Source organism: Agelaius phoeniceus, chromosome 2, assembly GCF_051311805.1.
Source record: "Agelaius phoeniceus isolate bAgePho1 chromosome 2, bAgePho1.hap1, whole genome shotgun sequence".
Lineage (NCBI taxonomy): Eukaryota > Metazoa > Chordata > Aves > Passeriformes > Icteridae > Agelaius > Agelaius phoeniceus.
Genome location: NC_135266.1, coordinates 34,145,326 through 34,172,562, shown reverse-complemented (window position 1 = coordinate 34,172,562; position 27,237 = coordinate 34,145,326). Strand labels below are relative to the sequence as shown.

At 39.2% G+C, this 27,237-nt stretch overlaps 1 protein-coding gene across 1 annotated transcript in view; it reads right to left on the bottom strand.

Moving 5' to 3' along the window:
• The window catches only part of LOC129134800 (cohesin subunit SA-2-like), a 57,902-nt gene that overhangs the window by 23,722 nt on the left and 6,943 nt on the right, over positions 1-27,237 (bottom strand). The window contains exons 5-15 of the mRNA XM_054654479.2: positions 26,943-27,039; positions 25,850-25,926; positions 21,795-21,866; positions 19,835-20,039; positions 18,616-18,767; positions 17,295-17,368; positions 16,745-16,868; positions 12,586-12,684; positions 10,462-10,541; positions 2,500-2,607; positions 473-575 (exon numbers count right to left, since the gene is read on the bottom strand). Coding sequence (XP_054510454.2) covers positions 473-575; positions 2,500-2,607; positions 10,462-10,541; positions 12,586-12,684; positions 16,745-16,868; positions 17,295-17,368; positions 18,616-18,767; positions 19,835-20,039; positions 21,795-21,866; positions 25,850-25,926; positions 26,943-27,039 — 1,191 coding nt within the window. The remainder of the gene's footprint in view (positions 1-472; positions 576-2,499; positions 2,608-10,461; positions 10,542-12,585; positions 12,685-16,744; positions 16,869-17,294; positions 17,369-18,615; positions 18,768-19,834; positions 20,040-21,794; positions 21,867-25,849; positions 25,927-26,942; positions 27,040-27,237) is intronic.

Sequence of the window (27,237 nt, the reverse complement as noted above, 5' to 3'; positions counted from 1 at the left end):
TCCAATTCTTTGCAGAAAGATTCAAAACTGCTGTGCCTGAGACACTTTTGCCAGATAGAGATCTGCATCCCTGCAAAAGCCAAACCGTGAACTGTTTATCACCACTTAAGCTCATAAAACTCTCATGAAACTACAGTCTTTGGTCAGCATGGAGCCATGGTACAGCAACCCACATCTGCCTCCAGAAAGACATGGACCCATACCAAAAAACCTTCACTTGGCGGCATTAGTCTTTCTGGTTGTTTCCAGAAACTGCCTCAGCACTGATTCTCTCTATTAGCACACTCGTAAATTAGGTTTAATACAACAGAACAGAAATGGCTTCATTAAAAACTTAACCTAGAGAGTAAAAACATTTCTAACACCACACATTTAAGAGCTCACCAACAGAAATTGCTTTCAAAAGCAAGAAGATAATTGATTTAACATGCAACACTGGATTTAAAAGGCTTACTGTACGGGCAGTTCTCACCTCACTCTCCAGGAAAAAGTGTATTAATCTTTTCAACTGGTCAGTGCTCGCCCCAAACTTTCCTCCTTTGGGCTGAACTTTATCTCCCCCATGACTAAGCAGCCTGCCAAAAGAAAAGCAAGTCAGTCCAGTTCTGCCACATTCTCCTTACACTCATGTACCAATGTAACACTAATTCTGACAAGATCACAAGGACTTATTTCTCTCATGTGTCTACTTATTGACCCCAAATCTCACTAGACTTTTTTTAAGATGAAAGGAAAAAAGATTGTTTTCCATTGAAAAGAGAGATATGCTATCCCTGTGGATGCAAGGACTATTTCTGACAGTTTCACAAGCACCCTGCCACCCTTCTGGATGATGGATGCAGATTCCATAAACTGACCATACAACAATGTGGGCATTTGCTCATGCTTGAAAAGAGGCTTGCTCTAGGCCAAATTTAAAACATTAACAACACAGCAGAGATATTACCACACAGCCACTATTCACATCAAAGTGCATCTTGGAACTGCAGCTTCTTAAGGAAAGCACAGTATCTTGTAATTATAAGAGGCAATTAATGTCATAAGTACAGTGGAAACTGCTCTTCCTCTTCTGTCTGAAGTATGAACCACAGTATGACACTTCCATTTCCCCCTTTATCCAAAATGATTCTGACTACTACCCACAAAAAGTGCTAATCTCAAGATAAATACAGGAAGGCCATCCCTGCAGATTAATGTAAGGCCCAAACAGCTTGGATTTAAGAGCTGGACCACACTACTAAATGTCAGCAAAAGCTTGTGAATTCAGGAAGAGTTTCTGCTGGCATAATTTATGCCAGCTAAGTAACCTTAGTTAAAATATGCAGACATGGAAGAGATTTTGTGCAAACTGAGAAGAAGGGGCAGCAGGGGTGGAAAGCATAAGCATTTATACTAAAACTTAGCAGTATAACCAGGGAATGGAGGGTGTCACTAACATCTCTTATTACAGCAAAACAAACATTCTATACTGGAAAAAGTGCTGGAGAGAGGCAAACAAGAACAAGGAGGAGATTTACAGGGTCAAGGTGTCCATACGGCACTGGCAAGCTGGGTAGAAAAAGTGAAGTTATCAGGGTAATAACTTTGGTAGCAAAATACAGCAGAGTTCTGAGAGAAGAAACATCTAATTTATGAGAGCATATTAGGACCAACACAAACAACTAAGTCGAGCAGATGTAATAGCAGATTCATCAAAACAGAAATTTCTCTTCATTTGTCTTTCTGTTGGACTTAGCTCCACAAATTCCAGAATGACAACATCTCAGTTAGACAGGAAAAGACAATTAGGAAGAGATTCTGTATGCGTGGAAACACAATTATTATTTCTGAATGTTCCCCCACTAAATCCTTGCCTAAATATTTTTATTTTCATTTCTTTTTGTAAGTCAAGATTATTTCTCTCAGTGGTAAAGACAGAATATTTGTCTCTTCCCTTTTTAGCATGCCAACTCCATACAACTTCATGCAACCATTGTTATAAGAAGCCCATTTATAAGAGTTACTCCTGGGGAAGATAAACCCTGTATTTCATTAACCTGACAGGAAACTGGGAGGGCTTTTTAATCTGCTGCATCTCTCATTATTCAAAGCCTTTACAATGTATAAGGCAACTTCCAAAGGGAGAATAGGAGGCCATTTTTGTGATTAATCATCAAACTATGAAAATCCAGCAGATGCCAGGTGACAGATTAGCTTATAAGAAGCAAAGCAATAGGAAAGTAAAGAGAAAGAGGGCATGTTCTCAACATAGCATGGCACTTGTGGATCAATTAGTTTCCTATTCCCTGTGTTAGTCTTGCAACTTTTCTCACATCTATTGTTTCAGGGCTGTGCAGGAAAACATGCAATTACCCCCAGACAGCATTTCTCTTCTGATTACCAGAAGAAAGGTGGCACATACTTTCATCAGAAAAATTAATGTGTAATATCCCCCTTTAATAAATCCACCTTAATTCCAAAACAAATGAGACTATGCAAGAAGTAGGCAGGCAGAGATACCTTTTATAAAGGAATTCCCCAGCTGCTACTGCAAGCGGCCGGTGAGTGGTATAAACAAACTGGTATAACATTTCACAGTCTTCAGCTGATAACACATCCCCACAGTTCCTAGGCAAAAATAACAACGGAAGTTATAGGCCAGGTTTATCTGCAAAGAATAGCATGAATGCTATGTCCAGCTTTTACTAGGCTTGATTCTCCATAACCGTGCAACTTGTTTACACAGCTATGTGTAAATTTTTGTAGGGCATTTCTAAAAATGCTCTCAAACAAAATTGGCAGCGTTCTTTTACTCACTGTGTAGAGAAACAGAGGTTTGTGTAAGCCATGACAAATCAGGCCCACCGCATGGACACGAATGTTAATTTAAAGTATAATTACAGTTGATCAGTGATCTCAGTAAAAAGAGTAATAGTAATAAAAGAGGAAAATCATGCATTTACTCTATGCTTAGATGTTCATCATAGAAGATAATAAACAATTAGAAACCTTCATTCTGTTGTACAAATTATTCTTAAGTCATTTATTCCAGTATTTTAAAACCTATATTCTATTACACTAGAATCCCACAAAAAAGAAATCAAAACACATTCTTGATGGCACACTTATGGCTGTGACCTCTCTACACAAACACATTCAAAGTCATGACTTTTTTCATTCAGCTACACATCTTGAGAACACCACATGCCAACTACTACACCTAAAACACTCTCTGAGAGGTAGAAATGGTATTCATATCAAATATTTACAAAAAAGAAACTGACGCATCAAGGTTGAAAAACCCAATGAAGAGGTACCAGAGCAGTGAAGTCCAAAGCCAGGATTACAGTTTCCAAATACCTGCTTCTTACTGCCACAACAATGTCACTGGACTAAGCTACTTCAGAGAATGGAAGAGCAACATATGAGATCCTGACACTTACTATACTCAGCTGAGAGGAAAGGGTTTTTATTGATCACTGCATTCAATCCCGGAGTAGTAACATTTTAAAACCATCTACACCTGTGGTCCAACATCCTCTCTACAACTGAGGATTCATGCTGTTCTCCAGCTAAGGGTGATGTCTACAAAAAATCAGCAGTCCTTCCTATGCTTGCTCATTTGTCTCCAACCCATTGCATCCTTTAGCATCCTCACAAGTCACAAAGCCCCAGAAATATCCTCCAACCTGACTGAAAAAGAAGTGAGCTCACACTAGGTGAGATTATCACTGGAGCATCCATTAAAAGGTCTTTAAATGAAAGTGCTAATGGTATGTCTCCAAAAGTGATGAATCAGTCTCACAGGATAATGTGAAATAAAAGCTGCCTCACACACTTAAGGCAGGTTTTGGTGGACTCTTTAAACATGCAATTACCTTGAGAATATATTTGCAGTAATAGAACATATAGGAAGTGTAAAGGAATACATCTCAAGAAATCACCATAAAGAGAAATATTTATGTCACTCATTTAACTATCTACAGAACTGAGAAAGTAGAGTAAAAATGTGCTTATTGATGTTAAACAGTAAAAAAATGAAAGAAGTAATATGGTTTTATGGTGCATTAGAGCACATGAATAAGCAGTGGTGTGTCCTGTGAAGCCATGAATGATCAAATTTATTAAACTTCTACAAGTTTAACAAGTGAGAGTAAAACAAAGAATGACAACAAAGAGCACTTACAGGAATAAAAAAACATTATATAATAAATATTAAAAGGCCATGGGGAATTTACAGAAAAAAAATAGTCTGACAATGTTTCTTTCATTCTTTTTAATGTCAATCTATTATTGAGTTCTTTTAAGTACTAGTTTCCATGAAGATGTCTTTGTCATTTTTTCTCTCTCTCTATATATTTTTCAAAACCAGTGGACAGCTGGGAATATAAGAAATTTCACAAACATAAGGTGATCTGAACTGAACCAATACAGCATCACAGAGCACTGAGGATGGTCAGCACCTTTGCAGATCATCTGCTCCAATCCCCTGCTCACAAGAGGATCAGCTACAGCAGGTTGATGTGTCCAATCCATGAAGTCAAAGACTCTACAACATCTCTGGCAATGTGTTCCAGTATTGGATCACTCCCACAGTGAAAAACCTTTTTCTTGTGCTTAAATTAAATTTCCTGTATGAACATGCCAGTCAAGTGCACACATTTTTTTATATTTATTTTTTTTCTTCTTTGTATTTCAGGTTTTCTCTCTTTAGCACATTTATAGATATAATGAATGCAATACCTGAATGTTTATATTTTAAAAGAGTTCCTTGACTAAATTGTTAAGATAGCTTGAAGACCGAAGCAATATCTATCTCTCTGGATAGAACTTAAGGACTCTTCCTTTCCAGTACTAATGAAACTGCTTTTCCATAGGTATTTTCTATCCTTAGAAAAGAATCCTGGTGGACACCAAGTTGAACCTGAGCCACCAATGTTCTCTTGCTGAAATGAAAGTGAATGGTATCCCAATCTGCATTAAGTGTTACCAGCAGGTTTGGGGAGGTGATCCTTCCCCTCTACACAGCACTGGTAAAGCCACACGTGCAGTGTCCAGGGCTGGGCTCCCCAGTACAAGAGACAAACTGGGGAGAGACCAAGAAAGGGTCACAGAGATGATCTGGGAATCATCTTTCCTGGGACTGGAGCATCTCTCCTTTGAGGAAAGGTCAAAGGAGCAGGGACTGTTCAGCCTGGAGGAAAAAAGGTTCAGGGGGATCTTAGCAATGTGTGTAAGTACCTGGTGGTGGGAGTAAGAAGACAGAGACAGGCTTCTGCTGCTGGTACCCAGGATCAGAAGCAACAGGCACAAACAGAAACTAAGGAGGCTCCTTCTGAACATTGGGAAACATGATTTTACTGTGAGGGTGGCAGAGAACTGGCACAGGCTGCCAAGGGATGCTGTGGAGTCTCCATTGCTGGAGGTACTCAAAAGCCATATAGATGCAGTCCTGGGCAATGCACTCTACGTGGCTCTTCTTGAGTAGGGGATTGGATCAGACAATCCTTCTAACTTCAGCCATTCTGTGATTTCCAAAATCCCAACCTCCCCATTTTTAACTCTGTCTTCTAAGAGGTTGGCAATTTATCCATTACATTAATCTAGTGCAGTATTATTTCCTCCCTCCTTGAGACATAAGTAGGTGAGATGCTGCTCCAGCTACAAAGGAAGAACCCCCAAACAGCAGAGAAGCAAAGGAAGGGAGAAGAATCCATTTCCTTTGCAACACAAGCTGACAGACACTCCTGACACCACTTGAGCACCTGATCTTCTGCTTTTTCCTCTCTTGAGTGCGAGGGAATACCTATGTGCCCTACTACTATTACTGTTCAACCACTACTCTCTCACCATGATGAGGTTTAGGCTTATAACTCCCTCTGAAATGAGTGCTCAGGCATTTTACCTTCCTCTGCAAGCAGCAGCACTTGACTACACCTGCTACACCAGCACTAACACTACCACACTGAACTGAGCCTTTCTTTTTTACATCCATCAGGCAATCATCAACCACACAAAGAATACTTCAAATACAGCAGTAATACTGCTGCAAATTTACAGCCCTCAGCATGCCAAGCAACAGATAAAGGTTAAGCCAGAAGTGCCTGCCAGTGTTTAGGTACCTAAAAATAAACAGGCATGGCCTTCCACATACCAATCTCATGACATACCACTTTCTCTGCACTTCAGTGTGAACATGTCCCAGTCTTCATGTCCCAGAGGAAACTGGGACATTCTAGAGGGAGATCACAGACCCATTTTGTTCCACATATGGCACCAGTTGAAAGATATCTTGCTTTTTGTTTCACTTGGTTGCATGCAAGAGGTATGACTGCTGGAGTGGCTTGACTTGGTCTGTTCTGTTGCTCATACCAAGGATAATCATCAAAATCACAAGAGTAAATAAAAACACACCTGACACACTTTACAGAGTTTTACTCTAGCCATTGTTTTTAGTGGCTGTGCAGGGCAAGATATGGTACACATTATTGTGATGACAATCCAAGCATCTCATTCAAAAAAGAATCTGGTCACTTCGCATTTAAAATTAAGTCAAGTTAAACATCCAAATCTGCAGATGCATTGTAAAAGTAGTATATGTGCACAGAGCACTATCAACCAAAAAAAAAAGTATGTTAAAAGTATTCTAATATCTGCAATAAAAATTTTGAATACAAAAATCATGTACTACTAAACTGTTCTGCAATTTCACTCTCACTCCTCTGCTCTCATTGCACGTTATTTCAAGACACACTTTGGTGATCAGCAAAATGACAATATGGTTGCCACTAAAATGTAACAATAGTCCTCTCCCACCCACTGTACAATGGGATCAGCATGTTGCAATACACTGTGATTATGCTGTGGCAGACTGATGTGTTTTGAGTTTCAAATTCAGTTTAATTTCTAATTACGTTTAACTAAAGTAAATCAAAGTCATTTTCCCCTGGGCTATTTACATATTCAAGCTAATTGTAGATTTGTGCCCCCACCCACACCACCTGTAACCTTTCCCCATGCATCTACTGCAGTTACCTTATTACTTTTGCTGCTCTTTTCCAAAATCCCTCTACGCTTTTAGGTAGTTAAGCACACAAAAATTAACAGAATTGTCTAGCAGTAGGCACACTGAACTAATTTGCCTCCTAAAAGGCAATGCTTTTTTTACCTTGGTCTCTCATTGTCACTGATGCTTCTCTGTCTTTATTTTCTTCCTAGTTCTATTCCCTGTCAGATCCTTTGCAACATTAATGCTAACAATTATGCATAATTCAGTACCATTAATAATTTCTATTATGCTAAACCTCATAGGCTCATTTCTGTTCCAGGATCACATCATGCTGTGTAAAAACAGAAATCTACTAGCCCAAAGACTGGCATTCAATTGAGACAACATGCAACAAACAAGAAGGAAAAAAAATCTCAGCTCATAGAGATACACAAGAAGAAAATACAAATATGGATTTGAAAAAAACTAAGTATATGCATAGTAGGAGAAATGGAGAAATCTGAATCAGCACTGGGGCTTTTTTTTAATAATATAACACATATAAGTGAATTGAAAAGATCAGTTTTTTCACTGCCTCTCTAGCTATCAAGAAAGAGAATGTAAAGGCATAGCAGCTTTATGGGACAGTAGGACACAGAGTAGCCAGTGTATATTCCACAGAATTGGAATGCAGCGATGGTTGAGAGATGCTCAAACCTGTTACTACCATACATGGAGCACAGCTTTCCTGCCACTGTAAAACATCACAAAAATGGTCAATTAGCAGCAAGGTCCTGCTGCTATGCTGACCCAAAAGACAACTATGGAAGTCAGTCAAAGAAAATTACTGACATAAGGTATTTTTCCCAAGAAAAATTATCCAACTGAGTAATTGGAAGAAAAAAAGCTATTACTGGATGACTCATCTCATGACATAACAAAATATTTATTCCAAGATTAGAGACATGTTCTGAAGGTCTGTACCTCATCAATGAAGACTATTTTTTTTTAATTAATGATTCCTGATCAAATAGAGAGAATTCGGATAGAGGTTCTTTCCAGAAGCTTTAAAAATAACTTTCAGAAACGTGATCTGAAAGACCTCTCTCATCTCACTAAAAACACAAGTTGTGGGCCACTTGAATTCAGTTGCCAAATTTTCAGATGACAAAAATTAGTCATTCAAAGAGAAGCCAAGACAGCATGGCAAAAGTGGCAAAAATTTTATTCCACCAATGCATACACTAGTCATGCCATTTATACAAGCTGTTATTTATTACTTTATCATCCCCTTTGAGGCAGGGGAGTTGCTGTCCCCAACTCAATTTCATGCTTTACTGCATGTATCAAGCAGCACTACTGCTCAAAAACCAGACACACTTTTTGTGTGTGTCTGGACACACACAAAAGCTTTGAGCTATGAGACACACCTATTTGAGACACATTAGCCCTGCAGGTTTTTGTTTCTGCAGTGCCAGCATCAAGTCCTTTCTGCCACCATTGTAGGTATTAAAGCATCAGCTTTTCTTTCCCCTGCTAGAAAAGGATCTTGATGCAGGCTCTTATTAAGAAGCCTGTACATGTGACTGGCTATATTGTCTGCACTCTCCTCACACAGAGTTATAGACTGGTCAGCACTACTCTTATCAAAGAGAAGAGCTGTTGTTGAATTTGCTTATTGAGTCTCCAACGCACACTTTCACCACTCCAATAATTATGCCAAATCAGCAGGGCTCAGACCAACTGGGGGGTACAGTGGAAGAAAGCAGGATGGCTATGCAACAGAAGAGCAAAAAGAAAGAAAAGAATGTATTTGCTAGGTCTCTACATAGCTTAATTAAAAACAATTTCATAATGTATTAATTTTACTTATGAAAATTGCATCTTATGATGGAAAAATATCATTCAGAAAACTTTAGATGACATTTATTCACACTGGAAACCATATTTAAGCAAAATTCAGATAAAAATTGCTTCAGGGAAAAAGAAACATTGATCAAACTTTTATAGCTGCAGCTTGCATTAATGAGAACATGATCCCTTATAATAAAGCCAGAGATGATAAACAGCTGCAGTGCCAATATAGCTCTTGTTAATTCAGACACAGAACAAGTGCAGCCCTAACTGGTGTATGGAATCTTTGTACTTCAACAATGGTGAGCTGCTCCTCTTAGCACAGGGACATGTTATCCATGGACACTGCATTGTGCTTTGTTCCAATAGCTAGGCACCACAGGGAACCAAGGGATGTAGAAATGGACATTGTGAACACAGGAACAATATAACCCTGGCTACTACCAGTGAGGTCCAAACAATGGCACTACCTTCAGAAGAGGGTGCAGGGCTCACAGCATCATATGCTGTTCTGCTGTGCCTATTGAAGGAGCCCTGGAAAAATGCCATTCAAACCAGTGGAATGTGAAGTGAGACAGGAGACAATAAAGCAGCACCTCAATATACAAACATACTTGAAATTTAAAGTAAATGTCTACAGCACCACATTAGTTGGACCACTAAGGTCTACATGCTCCTCTAGCAATGACTAATACTTCTGGCTTAAATAGAGAAGCAAATCCCACGAGGCTATTGGATAATGTCTCATGCTGTACATGGAAATAAGCATCTACATCACCAAAATTCAACTTACACTCTCAGACAGAGGAGACACTGAGTCCTACCATCTCAACTGTATTATCAATGGAATGCAGTGAAGTTCTTATTCCCATTTTGCTTTGAGAAAGAGGGACAGAAAATTTATTCTACACATATTTTGCAAATAAAGATATTCCTAAAATAAACATGCTGCTCAAGGATGTATCAGAAAAAGATTTATATACTTCTGTAATACTAAGTGTAATTCTTCCTCACACTTCCAGCTTGCCTACCAAAGCTATGGCTGGCAGGTAAATTTCCCAAGAAAACAACTCTTCTGCTAGTCTCCCACCTCAGCAAAATCACACACTTGATCATTTCCTGTCAGTCTGCTATGGGATCAAAGGCTACCAGATTCTCTGCCCTGGAGCCAAGAATCTGAAAGACCAAATTCTATCAACAGCCTCAAAGCTCAAAGCTTCCTGCATCAGGTGCAGAGACAGGGAAGAAGGCAGAGTTCTCCAAGCTTCTGGTCAAGACCTGGCAATCCTGGGACAGAAGGTGGAGTAGGGACCCCATCTTCAGTGGGAACTTCCCCAAGACTGTCAAATGCTCTTTTTGAGAAAAACCAATATTAAAAAAAGTTGGGATTTCCTTTCAGAGGGAAACAAAGATATAAAAACGTAGTTTTCAGACTGAATCTCAGCACAAGGGTTTTCTTAACACTGGCATTTCCCACAGAAAGAAAATGTCATGTCTTGAGCAGCTTTAACTGTAACTCATATCCTGCCAGAAGCAACTGTTTCCCAACAAGTAAGTGATTACAGGAAGATTCATCAGGTTTGTACCTGGATCTTGTTGCCATTAAAACAATACAGTAAATTAAAAAAGAAATTATTTACTGTGACATAAGCATCAAGAGTTTCATGGCTTGAACTGCTACTTCATGGTCCTTGTCCAGAGGCATGGACACAATTCGATCCTAATGGATGTAAAATGACAATAAAAAGATGTAACATGGTTTGTTCTCAATAACATGTAATTTTGCTACAGCTAGATCATCTACACTAGTACAGCAGAGATTTATTTTTATTTCAGCAGCTATTTCCTAAGAGACATAAGGCAACTTGATTACTACCAAGTAGTTCCCCAGCCCCTGAAAATTAACAGCATGTTAATTTTTTAACTGAATTAATCATGCAGTAATATGATATTTTTTATACATGTAATGTATGCGTTCACAAGAAATTAACTACACACTACAAATTAAAAGTGACTGACAACTTGTTTCTAAGATGTTACTACTGGCACTTCAGTATGTTAAATGAAGGTAAGCCTCAAATTACAAGCATTATCTAATCAGTTTCTCCCACTAACAGTAAAGTGCCTGCACCTACACATTACAGAAGTCTGTGCCTTGCTGAAAAGACAGTTAAAGTCATAAAGATACCGCATGGCATAGCAGCAATATTGCTGACCTCCAGAATTCACAATATTTTAACTTACTACACATGCAAACAACTCAAAAAACTGAAAAACTTCCCATCCCATGAAACCAGGAACTTGCACACCTCAGAGTGGCTACATCTTTAAGATATATTACACCTTTAGACTTGCTTGATCTGGAACTATTTTAGTTTCCCTATTTAACACATGGCTTCTAAATCTCTACATTCATTTTCCTTTGCACCTTCCTTTTTCTCACAATCCAGTTGGAAGGTATGTAAATCCACAAATCCTGAGCCTGAACACTCAAGGGTAACAGAGGGAGCATGTGTAACTCCTGTTTGCAGGAAATGGATTGATGGTTATATGATTACACTCCCCATCACTGAGAAAGCATGCTTTAAACTTTGAAACTGGTATTTTGTGCGTAGCTGTTTAGATTTCTTTTGTTTAGAGTTGGTTTTGGGTGGGGGTTTTTTGACTGGGGGATGGAGTTAGCAATAATCCATTTATTCTGCATCCTCCACAAAGGGAGATCGTAGCACAAACTGCCCGGAGCTATTTCATCACTCTTTATTGAATACAAATCCTGCATTTGGTTACAGAGCTTACAGCAGTCAGAAAGATAAGGGACTACCACATAATCATTTAAAACAGGGGTCAATCTTAGATAGCTGAGTTTAATTCTGAATAATTTATTACTAAGATACCAATATTAAGCCATTTCATGTTCTTTGAGGATATGTGATAAGCATTTTTCACTAGCAGCAACTGCTTTGACACATAGGCAAGCCCTGCACCTTTTGCAAAAACACCATGGGTTTGCTACCACATGCAGGCATTGATTTGTCCTGACATTGAATCATGTCCTGATTCACAGGGACTGAGATATCTATCACATCATCTTGAGCTTTCCTACTCAAATACTGAGAAGGTGCAACCCTGCTAGGGTAAGAGCAGCTGACAAAATTCTTAGCAAGGCCAGGGTTAAAAAAAATTAAAGGGCTTACTTCTTAAAATGAGTGGGGATATCAGAATATGACAAAGGCAGAGTACAGGGTCAGTGAAGCCACAAAACAAGCACTCAAAACTACAGTGTATCACCTGATTTGTTCAGAAAAGAGATAAGGAATCCTTCTTCAAGATTCATACTGACATGGTAGATCAAGAGAGAGCCATTCCCACATCAGTGTGATACATGGACAGCCAGTCCACTATCTACAAGGTTAACCCATTATCAGGGACAGCAAAAAGAGGATCTTTAGCATAGGAAATTCTTTGTCATCTGCCAAAGATCCTGTAAAAAAACCTGAGCCAATCTGGATAAATGGTGGAGATAACTGACCACAGCCATGCTAACACCATTTTGTGTGAACTAAAGTGAAATGGAAGAGTTCATAGAAACAGAGGGAAACATCCCTGCAAAACTCCTTCATCTATTCAATCAACAAGGCTGTTTCTGCAGGAGTCTAAGCTCCTCTCAGTCAAGAGAGTGGGGAAATCAGCTCTGATCAAAACATCAGGCCCTGTGTATACACCCAACCTAGACTTAAAAAATCAGCAAACAGTAATTTATTTACCTTGAACCTGTTAGTAAAGAGATCCATCCTGGAAACAAGTTCTTTTCTGCTATAAATTCCCTGCAGCCCCAGAAGACACTTCAACCGCACTTCAGCTTGCTGTAAGACAAAGAGAAATTGGCTAACAGTAAAATACATGTATCTTTGTAAGTCACTATCAGCATTTACATCATGTAAATAAGAGCTCTTTGTGGGTGCCTACAGCAGACTATCCAAATGCTGCCTCATCTACTTTATCAGTGACATCAGTACCAGTTTGTTTGTGTGTACACATGCTCATCTCTCTCTCACACACACACAGAGGAAGCCTGCAGTGAGCCAAACTCAAAGGTAACATCAAAGTTTGTGTATGGCTCCCTAAGAGTCAAAGAAACTCTCACAGACCACTGTTAGTAAAAGCAACAGAATACAAAAGATACAGGGATTGTGCTATTCATCTGTTAAAGATACAAAGACAGGAGTATGGATGGCCTACTTAGTACAACCAGCACTCTCCCATACATCAGACTTTGCTTGCTTCTTGTCATCAGCTGACTGGGACAATTGCTAAACACAGACAAGGAGTCCAAGAAATTACAGATTTCTCTAGATTCCCAGAGGAAGAGGTACAACTTAGAAATGCACTGTGGATTCTTATAGAGCTAAGCACCATGCCTTCTCCCTATTTCTGTTTTACACTAGAACATGGTATTTTAAGTATTGTAGGGAAAAGGCTGCTTTGAATTCAGTCTAATTAGTTAATTTAGGCGAAATATATTTATCCATACAAGGTGTTATTTCATACCATTAGTACTTTTGCTATGCTGCTTCATAGATGCCTCAAAAAGAAATCTTTTCCTTAGCCAGCTTTTCAATTAGCTCATGCATATTGTTACAACATTCAAAGGACAAAGCTTTAAATAGAACTAGGAGAGTGATTTTGATGACCCAACATAGAAAAATCATGTGTTCTGTAAATTTATAATGCTAAGCATATCAGCAGAGATACTAAGATGAACTGCAGGCTTTGAATCAGTCTCTTCATACTTCTTTCTTAATTCATCTTGCTAACAATAGTAGTAAGAATAAACATGGAAATCCAAGAAAGGAGACCACCTACACACAGGCTATCCATTGCTCCAAGTTCCTGTTCACCTGCTTAGATGGAAAGCCAAGGATGATACCCAGTGGCAGGCTTTGACTAACAGCTCTGTTTAAGACAGCTTTTTGCTAGAAATATAAAATGAAAGGTCAACAGGTAACAATATACACTGTTCTGTAATCTGCCCATGACACACAAGCAGTACTTATTCTGTATTATATTTTAAAGTCTCTGAGGAAGAGACTGTTGCCTGCACCTGCTGCTTCCTACTGCCACAGAATTCCCTCACAGACAGTCTCAAGGTGGCACCCATCACTGCACACTGGCACAAACTCAGCTCAGCCAAGGTACTGCAAAACTGACTTGGTTCTTTGGTTCTCTTGGTTCTTTCAGTTGCCCTTGGTTCTCTGTCACAACACTCTGCTTGTGAAAAGGGACTGAATTTGTTTGTGGGGAAAGGGACAACAGTGTGCACCGGTTTGCTGAATGCTCGTACAGCCCCTGGCACACGCCTGGAAATGTGATTTGTCAGTCAGGTGGAGTCAAGTGTAGGCCTGCAGACATAAAGTGTAACATGTTAAAGTGTTAAAAGGTACCACTTCCCTTCTGAGGTTTCTACCCCAAATGTACAATTAAAGTGTACCACCTCCCTTCTGAGGTTTCTACCCAAAAGCTCTCAGTCACAACCCCACACATGTATGTTCCTTTAAGTGCTGAGAAAATTAACTCTAGTAAATAGAAACATATAACTACTTCTATGACTACTTCTGTTATTTTTTCCTAAGTTTTCATCTGCATTTTCCTTGCTTCTCCTTCTCAATCACCTCCCATTTTTTAAATTCAACATTCCCCATAGTTTTGGAAGGATGTGAAGTAATTTGAATGATCAAGAATATCTCACTATCTTCAGGTTCTTTCAACAACAGCATCAGCAAACACGAACACCCAGCCACTTACCACCCTCATCAGAACTACCACTCTAATCTTGACAAAAAATATGCCTGTTTGGTCCTGCAAAGCTTGACAGAGTGAAGGGGAATTATGTAAGCACATTTTCAGGATACTCTGAACACATACACTGTGCCTCAGCTGTATCATAGCACATTTTGATCCTGACCTGATGACAGAAAACATCAGTAAAGTGGTGGGCAGCTCTAGTGACCTCAGGGAGCTCTGCACAGGCTCCAGCACTGCTTGAACACATTCAGTTATGAGATTTCAGCCCCACCACTATCACAGAGATGGGGCCAGTCAATAAACCTTACAAATACAGGCTGGGACCTGGATGGTTTGATAGGACTGCTGAGTCAACACTTCCCAGACTATGAACTGGAAAGGTCTACTTCTGAGTTACTCCTGGACAGCAAAGACAACTGTCATTTGAGGCAAAACAATTTTAAAAACTGCTCTCCCTCCCCAGCCTTCCCAAAAAATCCATGACAGTATATAAAAAACACTGCTGCCCCTGCTGGTGCTCTCGTTTTGAAATCAGGCAATTTGACAGTGGCTGCAAATCACAAAGCACAGCCAGGACTGCAGCCACCAGTAGTGGCACACTACCAGGTCTCAACTAAATGTAGATATGGAAGACACTTCATTTTATCTCACTCTGCTTGCCTTCAGATTAAAAAAGCCTTAGAAAAAAACATTGCATTGCCTTCAGATTAAAAAAGCCTTAGAAAAAAAACAACTATTTCCAGTTTCCAGTAAATAGCACCGGGTGAGCTGTGTGTATTAATTAGAGACACCAGCTGTTAATCTTCACTGCAGAGTACCGCAAATGAAGACACATCATCTTCAAAAAACAAAACTTTTTCTTTTGAGAATTCTCCAGATAAAAAGATATTGTGATCAGATGAAACGTACGCAGGAACAAACGACAGTTCCCGATGTATTTGTCGCCCCAAAACCCCAAACGCCACCTTCAGAGGGAGGGCGCAAGGCGGGAAGCGGGAGCCTCGCGCGCCCCCTGCTGGCCCCATGGCAGAGTGCAACCTGCTCCGCACAGCACAAACATCGCCCGCAGCCGACACAAACAAACCCCAAGGGTTTCAGCATCCACACAGGAGCTACGGGCGCCTTCAAAGGCGGCCTGCAGAAGTACAGCGTGTCGATTTCGCTAATTAGCCGTTCCCGATAAACATTCCTATCACCCTGAAGTCTCTCATGCTTTTTCGAAGCAAGAGAAAAGGCGTACTTTGACAGAAGCACAGAACAGTCAGGTTGGAAGGGACCACAATGGGGCACCTGATCCATCTTGTTGGTTCATCTGGTCCAACCTCCCTGCTCAAGCAGGGTCATCCCAGCACAGGATTGTGTCCAGACAGTTCTGAACATCTCCACTGAGATGCCCACAACCTCTCTGGGCAATCTCCTCTAGGGAACAGTCACCCACACAGTAAAGAAGTTCTTCCTCATGCTCCAGTGCAACTTCCTGGGTATCAGTTTTTGCCCACTGCCTCTTGTTCTACTGCTTGGTATTTTGGACTTACTGACTTCTTTTGGCTTTTGTTTGGGTGGTATTTGGAGGATTTTTAAAAGTGCCTCTACTCAAAAGAAAAAATAAACTATAAGGAAAAGGAGAAAACCCTTTGGGAAATGGCTGGATTTCCTGTAAATATTTTCTGTATCTAACTCCAATAAGAAATGCAACATTGAAGACTATTCTACTACAATAGAATTGTAGTAGACAATATTTATTTGTTCATTCGTTATAAATCTAAACAAAATTTTAAATGTCGACCAAGCCTAAAAGCAGAATTTCAGTCAACATTTAACCGTCTCAAAAGATATAAACCATTTTACATTTCAGAAATAACTCCCAATTCAGTGACATATAAATATAACTGCACATACAGGGATTCACACAGAACTGGAAAAAATGTTCAGTGTTATTTAGTGTTAAAATGGCTTTTAAAATATAACCTGAAATGGGGAAGAAAGTAAATTCTTATTGTACCACCACAGTATTAAACATCTACTCTCAAGAATTTAAATGCTAGGATTCTTTAAAAAAAATTTAAAATAAGAGAACTAATGTACTGCCCTAGGCAAAAAAAAAAAACAATTAACCTTTACCTTATCATAGAGCATCCATCCAACATATTTTAAGTAGCTATCATTCAAAAAAGCATCTGGGTATGTTTTAATCCAGCTGCCAATTTCTTCCATGCAAGTTGCTCTGATCTCAGGGATAACATCACTGTGAAATTATAAAATTGTAATGTTAATACATTAAAAATTAATTTTAAAACCAATTATATTATTTGCAATATTTTCATGTTCTGGAATTTCAAAAGCATGTATAATTCAAAATATTCTAAGTATCTTCATATTAATATTATAAGTTATTCTTCAATCGGTACATAGACCACTTTTAGCTACAAACTATTTTGCAATTCTGGATATCTTCTCATTCACAAATACACTGCTCTACAGCCAGCAGGAAGAACTGAAAGAACACACTAGAGATGTCCTCTTGGAAACCCAGATTCTTAAAAATAATTTAACTGCTACACTTTCCTTGACACCATCAGTGCCTCCAGGATGTTTAACTTGATTCTCCTATCTGTACAATCTGAGCAGGAGTTTCTGGGGAATGCAGATACAGCTTTATTTTCACTCTTACCGGTAACGGGTTAGAAACGTCCCTTTGAAAATAGCATTCATCATGTTCTGTATCTCTAGAAGCTTATGCTCATACTGAAATACAAAGAGAACTGAATGTTAATATTGGTCCCACAATTCACTACACATGAAGAATTTTCATCAGGGCCCTTGGAATACTACTTTGATGCAAACTACTGGTGCTTACCAATAAAATGAGGAGTCTGTATCTGCACTAGCAACTGGCCTTTTTGTGGCTACATCCTGAGGAAAGAATTACTGGATACCAACTGCTAGCCTTGGGAAACAAGCTACTTGTTTGATACAGTGAGTCTTGATCTATCAGAAATCACACAGAAAGATACAGCACAACTATTAAGCGATCCTCACATACAGATCCAAATTCTCTCTTCATGTACTTGAACAGAGATGGAAAAAAGGCAGACAAAGAAATTTTCAAAATACACAATGAGCCTATTAAAAAACTGGATCCTGAAAATGTAGGTAGGAATTTCTGAAAATCCAAGTCAACAAATAAAAATATTCTCTCATCAACAACATCAGGAAGGGTGAGAGGTTTGGGTTTTCCCTCCAACACACCTATTTCCTCTGTCTTTGCTGTAAGATCAGACTTACAATGACACTAAAATATCCTGTCTCACCCAAACACTCCTCCCCATAAAAAGGGTATTGTCTCAGAAAAGCCCACAAACACCTAAAACTCAGAACAGAGATAAGTGATTCTAAGGTCAGGAGACAAGGAACTATACCTGATGTTCATTCACCAAGTCACCCTCTCCCTCAAGCCAAAGTTATTTTTTAGAGTTATAGCTCTGCCCCTGAGAGCTGAAAAGGAGCTGTCTTTGAGCAGGGAAGAAACAACAGAAACTGAAAAGCAAAAATGATACAGGACATCCCTGAAGTTCAATCCATTTTTATAATTAATTACTTACATAGAGATGACACTTAACCTGTGTCCCTTTTGATTCGTCACTAAAATTTGGGTTTGTAACTTGTAGAAACCTATACAAAACTGCACTCCCACAACACCAGAGCTACTGAGACAATTAAATTTGTGTATAAATCTGTATTTGTGTGAAGATGAAGGGCTAATGATGCCAATTTAGAAAAGCAACCAGTAGGTGAGACATCACAGGTTAACAGTACAGAGGGCAGTTTTTACCTCAGTCATGTTTGTACCACTTAACCCAGCCAGTCACACCTGCTCTGCACCATGCATTAAATAAACATATAAACCTCAGAGAATTGCCGGGACCCAAAAGCAAGCAGCCAGTAATCCTTTTATACTTTCACAAATCTCCCAAACAAGACATTTCCCTAACCTCTTTCCTTTTTCTCTCTAGCTGATCAAGTCTGTAACTGGTCCTCTTGCCACTTAGCCTCTTCTTCTCCACCTCATACAATCTTTGAGCATTGTGCTTGTTGACATCCAGGTTCAGATGGACGCTTACAACTGCTGTCAGAAGTTTCATTGCTAAAAAAGAAACAAACCCAGTACAATTAGCTTAGCTCAGAGATATGCAGCATAAATATATTCACCACTTTACCACAAAAAGGATATGGTTAGCCAAATCCAGCTTATATAGAAAATATGAACACTACTAGATTATAGTAATTTGCTTTAAAATACAGTGTTTATTTTAAAGGCAGACAATGATCAGAAAGGGAAAATTAACTTCTATTTCTGGTGATTTAAAACTTTTGGTCAGAGTTCTGGTCAGAGAAGTAATTTACTGGGCAACTCTCTTGTAAGTTTATGTAACTTTGACTTTTCTACAAAAGAATCTAGAATTGTGGAACAGCTGATTGTTGGTAATCAAAAAGAAAAAAAATGTAAAAACAGTGAGGCTGCCTCAGAAATTGCTGGGAATCTTAATATACTACTGGAATGGATAAAAATTCACGTTCCTTTAAGGATTGCTGGATGGTTTGAACAGATTTCAAGTCAGGTTTTTGAGCCCTCAAAGCAAACAGCGTACTTTAGAATAAATTATACTTTAAGTGCTCTTTGCATGGCAAAGAGGGTATTTACTGGCTTTAAGGGAAAAAAGTAGTAGCTTTAGTACCATCACACTGCATGAAACAAAAATGTGTAATTAGCAACGTTCTTTTCTTGCACAGAGACCACAAGAATAGCAGTTCTCAAACGGAAGCTTTTTAAAGTGAAGCATCTACTGAAACCCCATCACATTAGTTAGTGGAGGGAGAAAAACAACAAAAAACTGTGAAAAATCAGTTACTGAAAAATATAATGCTCAGAACAGCAAATTCTGAAGTCAGTCATGTCAGGCATTAAAGATTTCTTTATAAAGAAAAATTATGTTAGATCCATCACATTTAAAGCATTCAAATTCAATTCAGATACACAGGGGAACAAACAGTTTATATTACAGACATTCATATAACATATACTAGGAGGAAGGTACTCTCAGTGCATAAGAGAACTGCTCCAGTAAACAGCTTTTCAATTTAGAGCAGTTTTGTTAGTACACAAGTCAATAGAACTCAGCACCTCTAGAGCAACTCTGCAAGTGATTTTACCTGCCAAAGTGCTTGTGTGCCTGAATGCTCTGACCATGGAATCTGCTAACCCTGTAAGCAGCGAGATGATGGTGTCCATCAAGTAGTTATCATACAGGATGCTGCACTGGCACTGCTGGACAAGCACTGCAATGAATTCACAGAAATTGGCCTTGAACTTCTTCCAATAGGGCCCTGTTCTGATCAGCGGGTAGTCTTCATTGTCCTGCACAAGAGAGACAAGTTGAGAGAAAACACACTAATTAGTTCTGCTTGTGCATTCCCATATCTCCCACTGAACATCAGAGAGAGTTCTGCTGGCAGACAGTTTCACTTCATCCCCCATAACTTTTTTCATGGCTAGTATTCCAAAGTAGGGACAAGCAACTAGGATACAAGCAAGCAGAGAGAGAAAATAGCTTTATTTGCACTACACTGTCATAACAACTCACTTTTGAAAGCAATGTAAGCAAGGTAACTGTGAACAGACAGGAGGGAGAAAGTGTGTGAAGGCAGAGCAGAGTAAGTAACTTTCACTGGCATAAACCATGAGCACTCCTGGCTTATTCTACTTTCTCATAGGTAGCAGTGCTTCCCCACTTCCCCATCCTTCCTCTTCCTGCAAAAGTATGGTAAAATCTAGGCAGAAAATTAAGTAAGTGAAAAGTGGAGACAAACAACCCCGGCATGAGCAGGGCAGGACTGTTCACCTCAGCAGCACTGCCAGCTTGAGCACTTTATCAGGGTAAAGCTCAATGCCACTCAGTCATTCACCTATACCATCTGCACCTGGGTCTCCAAAAACCCCCACAGAAACAGTAAATGCACAATACCTTTGACACTATGCAAAAAGCAAGTTACAATATAAACATAAGTGTCCACAGTATGGTTGATACCGCCAGGAGGAAAGCAGAGGGAAAGTGAAATGACTTCTCACACAAAGTAGTGGAAAGCACACTAGACAAACTTTGTAAATGGCAGCCTCAGACAGTGTGAACATTTCATGTACACCTCAGAGATCCCAGGAATGGCTCAGAATATGAATTTGCATCTTCATAGCTTCCAGGTGTGAGTGGGGTCAAGGAACTCCAAAACTTCACTCACAGTGGAAAACCTCTTCCTGAAGGCTGGCCACTGCTCAGCTGGTCCTTCACCAGTGGGCAATCACCTTCTCAGCCCCATTCTAACACAGCATCACACTCAGCATAACCTCCCGTGCTTCTACAGTACACTTCATGCTCTTCTCTTGTAACTAAGTTTCCAATGCATAGGGACTGCTGCTTTCTTTAATGAGAAGTGTAAATACAGAATGATCACAGGGCTGGCTGCAACCCAAAGCACATCAGGAATTTGGAATATTCTCCTGACCAGGCTCTAAGAGTCAGTTCAGAGCCTAACAGTAGCAGCAAGTGCCAAAACAGAAAGGTAAGTTTCCAGCAAGCCTCATCTAATGCTCCTTGATCATGACATGGACAGTAGAAAGACCTACAACTTCATGAAATACCTACTTTATCACCATAGCTTACTCCTCAGTCTGAAAATCAGCACAAAATACACAAAGACTTCTGACTTTTTAAGAGCATTTCTACTGCCCATGTTTTTCACACTGGGATACTCTTTAATGGTAACATGCATGCTGTAACCATACACACAACATGAAGGGCACACCACCTAAATTAAGGCACCACCTAAATTAACTTGGGATTCCCTTAGGTTCCTTTCATAACCACTAGAGAAATAACTCTGCTTCCAGAAATCAAGTCAGATTAGGCCCTTAACACAGGTTCTCCCAGAGAACTATTCAAATCACTCAACAGAGTGATGTGAGCTCCTGCTTTGACTCAACCAGGAAATGTTTCCTTCTTTCATACAGAGTTTACAAAAAGAGAAGAAAGTCAAAATGAAGTGCCAACAAGGAGTTAAGATAAATTCCCCACAGAAAAAGCTATACTATAGTTGTGGGAAACAACAACAGCCCTACCATGTCCATTGGCCAAGTAACTGTCAGGATCCAAGGATAAGCGATGAATTTCTTATACTGCAACCCAGTTTCCTGTAATGCAGGAGACAAAATTTTGAAAGCTTGTTAATGAAATGGCACAGATAATTCATAGACAAAAGCATTACAAAACATGCAACGTATTTCAAAGGCCATTAGAACTTCAGCCAATGTGTGCTACAGGTGGCCCACACAAGCCAAATACTACAAAAAACCTAAATCCTTCTCATCTGGGTTTTGTTGGCTTTTTTATTTAATAACCACTGACAGAAGACAGATACACTTTTATCTAAAGTTTGAGTTGCCTTGTTACTAATATAAGACAACTTATTTCCAAAAATTTATAAGCAAACATATACAAAATATAACCTTCATTATTAATTCTAAGATAAGGCTCCTCAGCAAGTCTAAGTACATAACCCTTTTCAATCTAGGTACCTTTTCAATGTTTGGTACCTAGATGTAAAATATCTAAACCCTAAAAAAACATTCTGAGGTTTTCAAATTGGAGAGAAATGTTTTCATTACCAGCGTGACTTGATTCAAAGATGTTTTCTCAACTCTGCAATTATTCCAAAACAAAAGGCATTAAATCTAGAGTTCTTTATCAGGTTCAGTGAAGCACAAGTATTTCTATCCCCATATAGCTGTAGAGTTAAGCACCAAAGTTAACGCTTTCCTTCCTAAATGTCTGAGCAACAAAATGGGAAAGAAAAACTACATAAGAACAAAGAACTGCAAGAAGTAAATGTCATAAACAGGAACAAAAGCAGAAAAAACAGATTACCTTAAAATAGAAGAAAAACAAAAAACAGTGTAAAGACAAGACTGTCTCATCACTGAGGAATACCATGGCTCACAAAGACAAAAAAAATTACTCAATGACCATATTAAAGCCATTCTCTGCTTCCAACACCAGTACGAGTTTTCGCAGAATTACAGAAAGACTGAAATTGAGAAGGACTCTCTGAGATCTTCTAATCCAACCCTACCTGCTCAAGCAAGGTCAGTCAGCATAGGTGGTCCAGTGCTGTGTGCAACCAGCACTTCTGCTCTCAACCGCTGGAAATGTGGTTAGCATAAACTAATGCAATTTTAAGAGGCAAGCAGCCCTTCTCTGTGACCAAGCAGGTCACATATTCATTCCCTTTCCCTCATTACCAGGCCCTGAAGTTCCTGTGAACCAAGCAGACAAATCAAACAGATTAACTTCCCTCCCTCACAGTCTCACTGTTCCTGGGGACCAGACCAATCACTCCCTTCCTTACCAAGCCTGTGGTGGCAATGACTCAGTCAGAGAACAGGGAAGCATCAAAGCACCCAGAGCACTGTCAACAAAATCAAGGTACTGCAAGGTCTAACTGGTGAACTCTGACCACAACTCCTGCTGGACAGTGAGACCTGAGCTACATTATACATTCTATATTATGCTATTATACTGATTCTGCTTATAGAAATCCTGTGCCATTTTAATCATAAATTCTGCTCTATACTAATAATAACATACTGTTAAGAAATAAAGCTTTAATTTTTAACTACAATTGGTGCCATCATCATTCTGTCAAGGATCCCTCAAAGTAAATACCTTTTCCCTCAGCATCAGGTGATGCCATCAGTAGTCAAATAATATCTGCAGAGACTGCACAACCTCTCTGGGCAACCTGCTTGATCATTCTCTCAGTAGAAGTTTTCTTGTGTTCAGGTAAAATTCTGTCCATTTTAGTTTGCACCCACTGCCCGTCTTGGCTCGCCTTTGCGCTCACCATCTCACTGCACACCACTGAGTGGAGCTGTGCTTCCTCCTTGTCCTTCTGTCACATCAGGTATTTTATGGGCCAGATTCCTTTGAGCCAGCCTCTTTCCAGACTGAACAGGCTCAACTCCCTCAGCCTCTCCCCATATCAAAGATCATAAATCATCTTTGTGGCCCTTCACTGGCCTCACTCCAGTAAACCCATCTCTCTCTTGTTCTGCAATGTCCAAATCTTGACTCAGCACTCCAGATGAGTCTCAGTAGTATGAGCAGAGAGGAAAAATCATCCCCCATGACCTCCTGACAATGCTCTGCCTAAGGTAGGCCAGGAGGTTGTTGGTCAACTTTGCAGCAAGGGTGAGTTGCTGGCTCGTGTCAATTTTGTCACCCACACCAAGAGCTGCTTTCCAGTCTACCAGCCCCCAATGTGTAGTGGTGCACAGGGTTATTCATTCCCAGGTTCCTAGGGCTTCCTGTTGTAGAACTTCATGAGGTTCCCCCCTGCCAAACTCTCCAGTCTGTTGAGAGTCCCTCTGAACAGCAGAACAACCACCTGATTTGGCAGCTAATCCTCCCCATTTTGCATCATCTGAAAATTTGCTAAGAGTAAACTCTGCCTCAGTGTCCAGGTCATTATTAAATATGTAAAACAGCATTGGCTACAATATCAAGCTGGGGTTCAGCACTAGTGACTAGCCTCCAAATGGACCTTTTGCCACTGATCATTTCCCCACAGGCCTGGTTGTTCCACCAGTTTTCAGTCCACCTCACTGACCACTTAACTAACTCATACTTCACCACCATGACCATGAGGATGTTAGGAATTCTTTTCTTGCCATACTGAACTCTATTAACATTTCCCACTAACATTAGTAACAATTCTAAGAGGAAGTACTGGTGCAAGGATATAGTGCTGCACTTAATTAACAGCAATGCCATGGTTGAACCATTGAAATCATCAAGAATAAACCCTCTGAATGCTAGAAACAAAGAATAAAAATTCAAAGGCAAGATGATGTTAAGCAAATATCTGGCAATATTCTCCACTCTCATTAGTACTTTCACTATTACTGTAATTCGTTTTTAAAAAATGTTTTTGAAATCCCTGTAGTCCCACACAGCACTCCTCCTCGACTAACTTAAACCACTAACTTACAATTCCATCTTATTTATGGAAAAGATAAGAGAGAACTCACTTTCTTTACAGAGCATAGAGAATACAACTTCTAAGACAACTGCAGAACCTGCCTTTTTGCCCATGAGGACAGGTGAAAAGGTTACAGAGCTGTAATATTTCCAGGCTGATGGTAAAAGTAATCACATCTTTGTATCTGCCAGAGTGCCTGCACTGTCATGAGTGTTATTCAGGGCTAATTTAGTTGGCAAAGAAGTGCCAGACTACTAATTCATATGGCCAGACACACAGAGGTTCATTTCTGTCAAAAAATTAGCCCAAGTGCTACTACACTTCTAAAAATGAAGAAAACCATGTTGGCAAATTCATTCTCTGTGGGAATTTCTATAGCAGCTGGTCTTTGAGAGATGCTCAATTAAAACAAGGCTGATGGCTGCTGCTTGACAAATCAATTCAGAAGTGACAAATATAAGGGAAAAAAGCATGGAAGCAACTGTGAAAGCACTGCAGAAAATTTAATGTTGCCATAATTAGTCAAGGAGCAGTCAAGCAGTGAAACAGCATTGTAAAGCTACGTACCTTTCTTAACAATCCCCAAGAAATTAAATACTCACTACTGTTTTCACAATTATCTAAAAATCTGAAACACATTTTTCTTCTTTCATATGATGCAATACAGTTATTAAAAATCATAATTGTCAGTAAAGAAGAAAGAACATTTTCAAATAAAATATCAGCTAAAAATATCTTTGAATTAATTCATCAGTAATCCATATTAGTATTTTTTAAAGGACCTATCAACCAAATACCAAAGGAGCCATTTAGCTGCTGCAGTGCTGGGTTATATCTACATCTCTAAAGTCATTATCAAAAGAACTCCTAAGAGAAAGACTCAGGAAGGCTGCAGTCAGACAACCCTAGTAAAACTCTCAAAATAAAACTTAACTTAAAAAAAAATCTGCTGCTGCTGCTGCTAAAATGGGTCATTACGACAACAAATTTCTCTTGCAAAAAAACAGATTTATTTTACTAAATTAATGCAGTGGTACAGAGCTCCTGATAAGCAACAGGAATTCCATCCAGGTTGGCTATTAAGGTAGAGACTTATTGTTTATATTAAAAAGACATGCAAAATAAAGTAGCACCTACCTTATCAAAGGTCTCTGTCATTTTTTGCATGACATCTTTCTTGTACAAACTTTGAAACATCTCTGCTGTTACCATGCCTAAAAAAAAGTAGTGTTTTAAAAAGAATTACTGACAACTCCATAACATTAATCAAGTCCAAACCACAGCAAGAACTTCATTAAATTTAGAAACACTGAAGACAGGGGAATTCTCTTTTATGTATGTACACTGGTTCAGGCAACATATACAGAAAAGGATACATAAATTAATTTATAGGAAAAAGTATTGATGAACCAAAACTGAAATTCCCATTAGAGAAGTCTGCTCTGTGCTGTCTGGAAAGGCTGTTTTCTCTGTTCATTCATTTACTTCAAGGATTGACTAAAATTTTGCCCACAGGTCAAAACTAGTCAAAAACCCCAAAGTATTTCTCATAAGAGAAGGCATATTAGTCAAAGACCTAGAGGGGAAAAAAAAAGAGATATGTAAAAAGTATGTTTCTAGCTGCTTAAATACACTCAGAAGTTTCAAACTAATAGGACAGTCTTCTTAAATCTCTTACTTGCCATCCTGAAGCATTTCACTAGCAGACTGTCCCCAGAAGGCAGTGCTTCAATATTTGTTATGAAACAGACAGATTCAAAACTCTCTAGTAAAAGCAACTGCAATGAGGCAAGAGATTGCTTTTCTAGCCACCAAAGCAGGCAGCTGAATTTGCTAGCTGGTTATTTTCAAGCAAGGATACTAGCAAAACAAAAGATACTAAGAAATACAAAACAAATGCCAACTGAAACATTGGATTTTAATTAGAATAGTCATCAAAAGCACTGTCCCTATGTGAGGATTCTCCAAAGCAATGTGACATGCCACTTCAGAAACCTGACCCTGCAAACCTTGTTCAAATACAACTCTCAGAGCTGGAATGCTGCTAGCACAAAGAATTTAACCAGCAGCATTCTTTCCTATTTTGCCTGCCCATCTGGAGTTCATCTTAATGAACAGTACAGATCATAAGTTCATGATTTACTGCAGAGAAAAATTCCATTTCAAAAAGCACACTTCAGACTCCTCTCACACACAGGCAGTGGAAGGGGCTGTGAAGAAGGTAAATTACCTTGACAGCCTGAGCACTGAATGAAGAAGTTGATGAGATCCAGAAGTGCCACATTTCTGTCTTGTTTATAAGCTTCAACCCAGTCAACTACTACAGACTAGAACAAATTAAAGAAGCTCATTAGTCAGGAGATGAAGACAGTTTGCTGCACTCCACTGAAGATACCCACAATAAAGACAAAACTAACACTGCTCCATCTCCATTAAATTACAAAACCAAGAATAAACTCCAAGAAATTCTCTTCCATTTCTAGTAGTTCTAAAAGACTCTTTCAAGTCTTAAACTGCTTTAGACA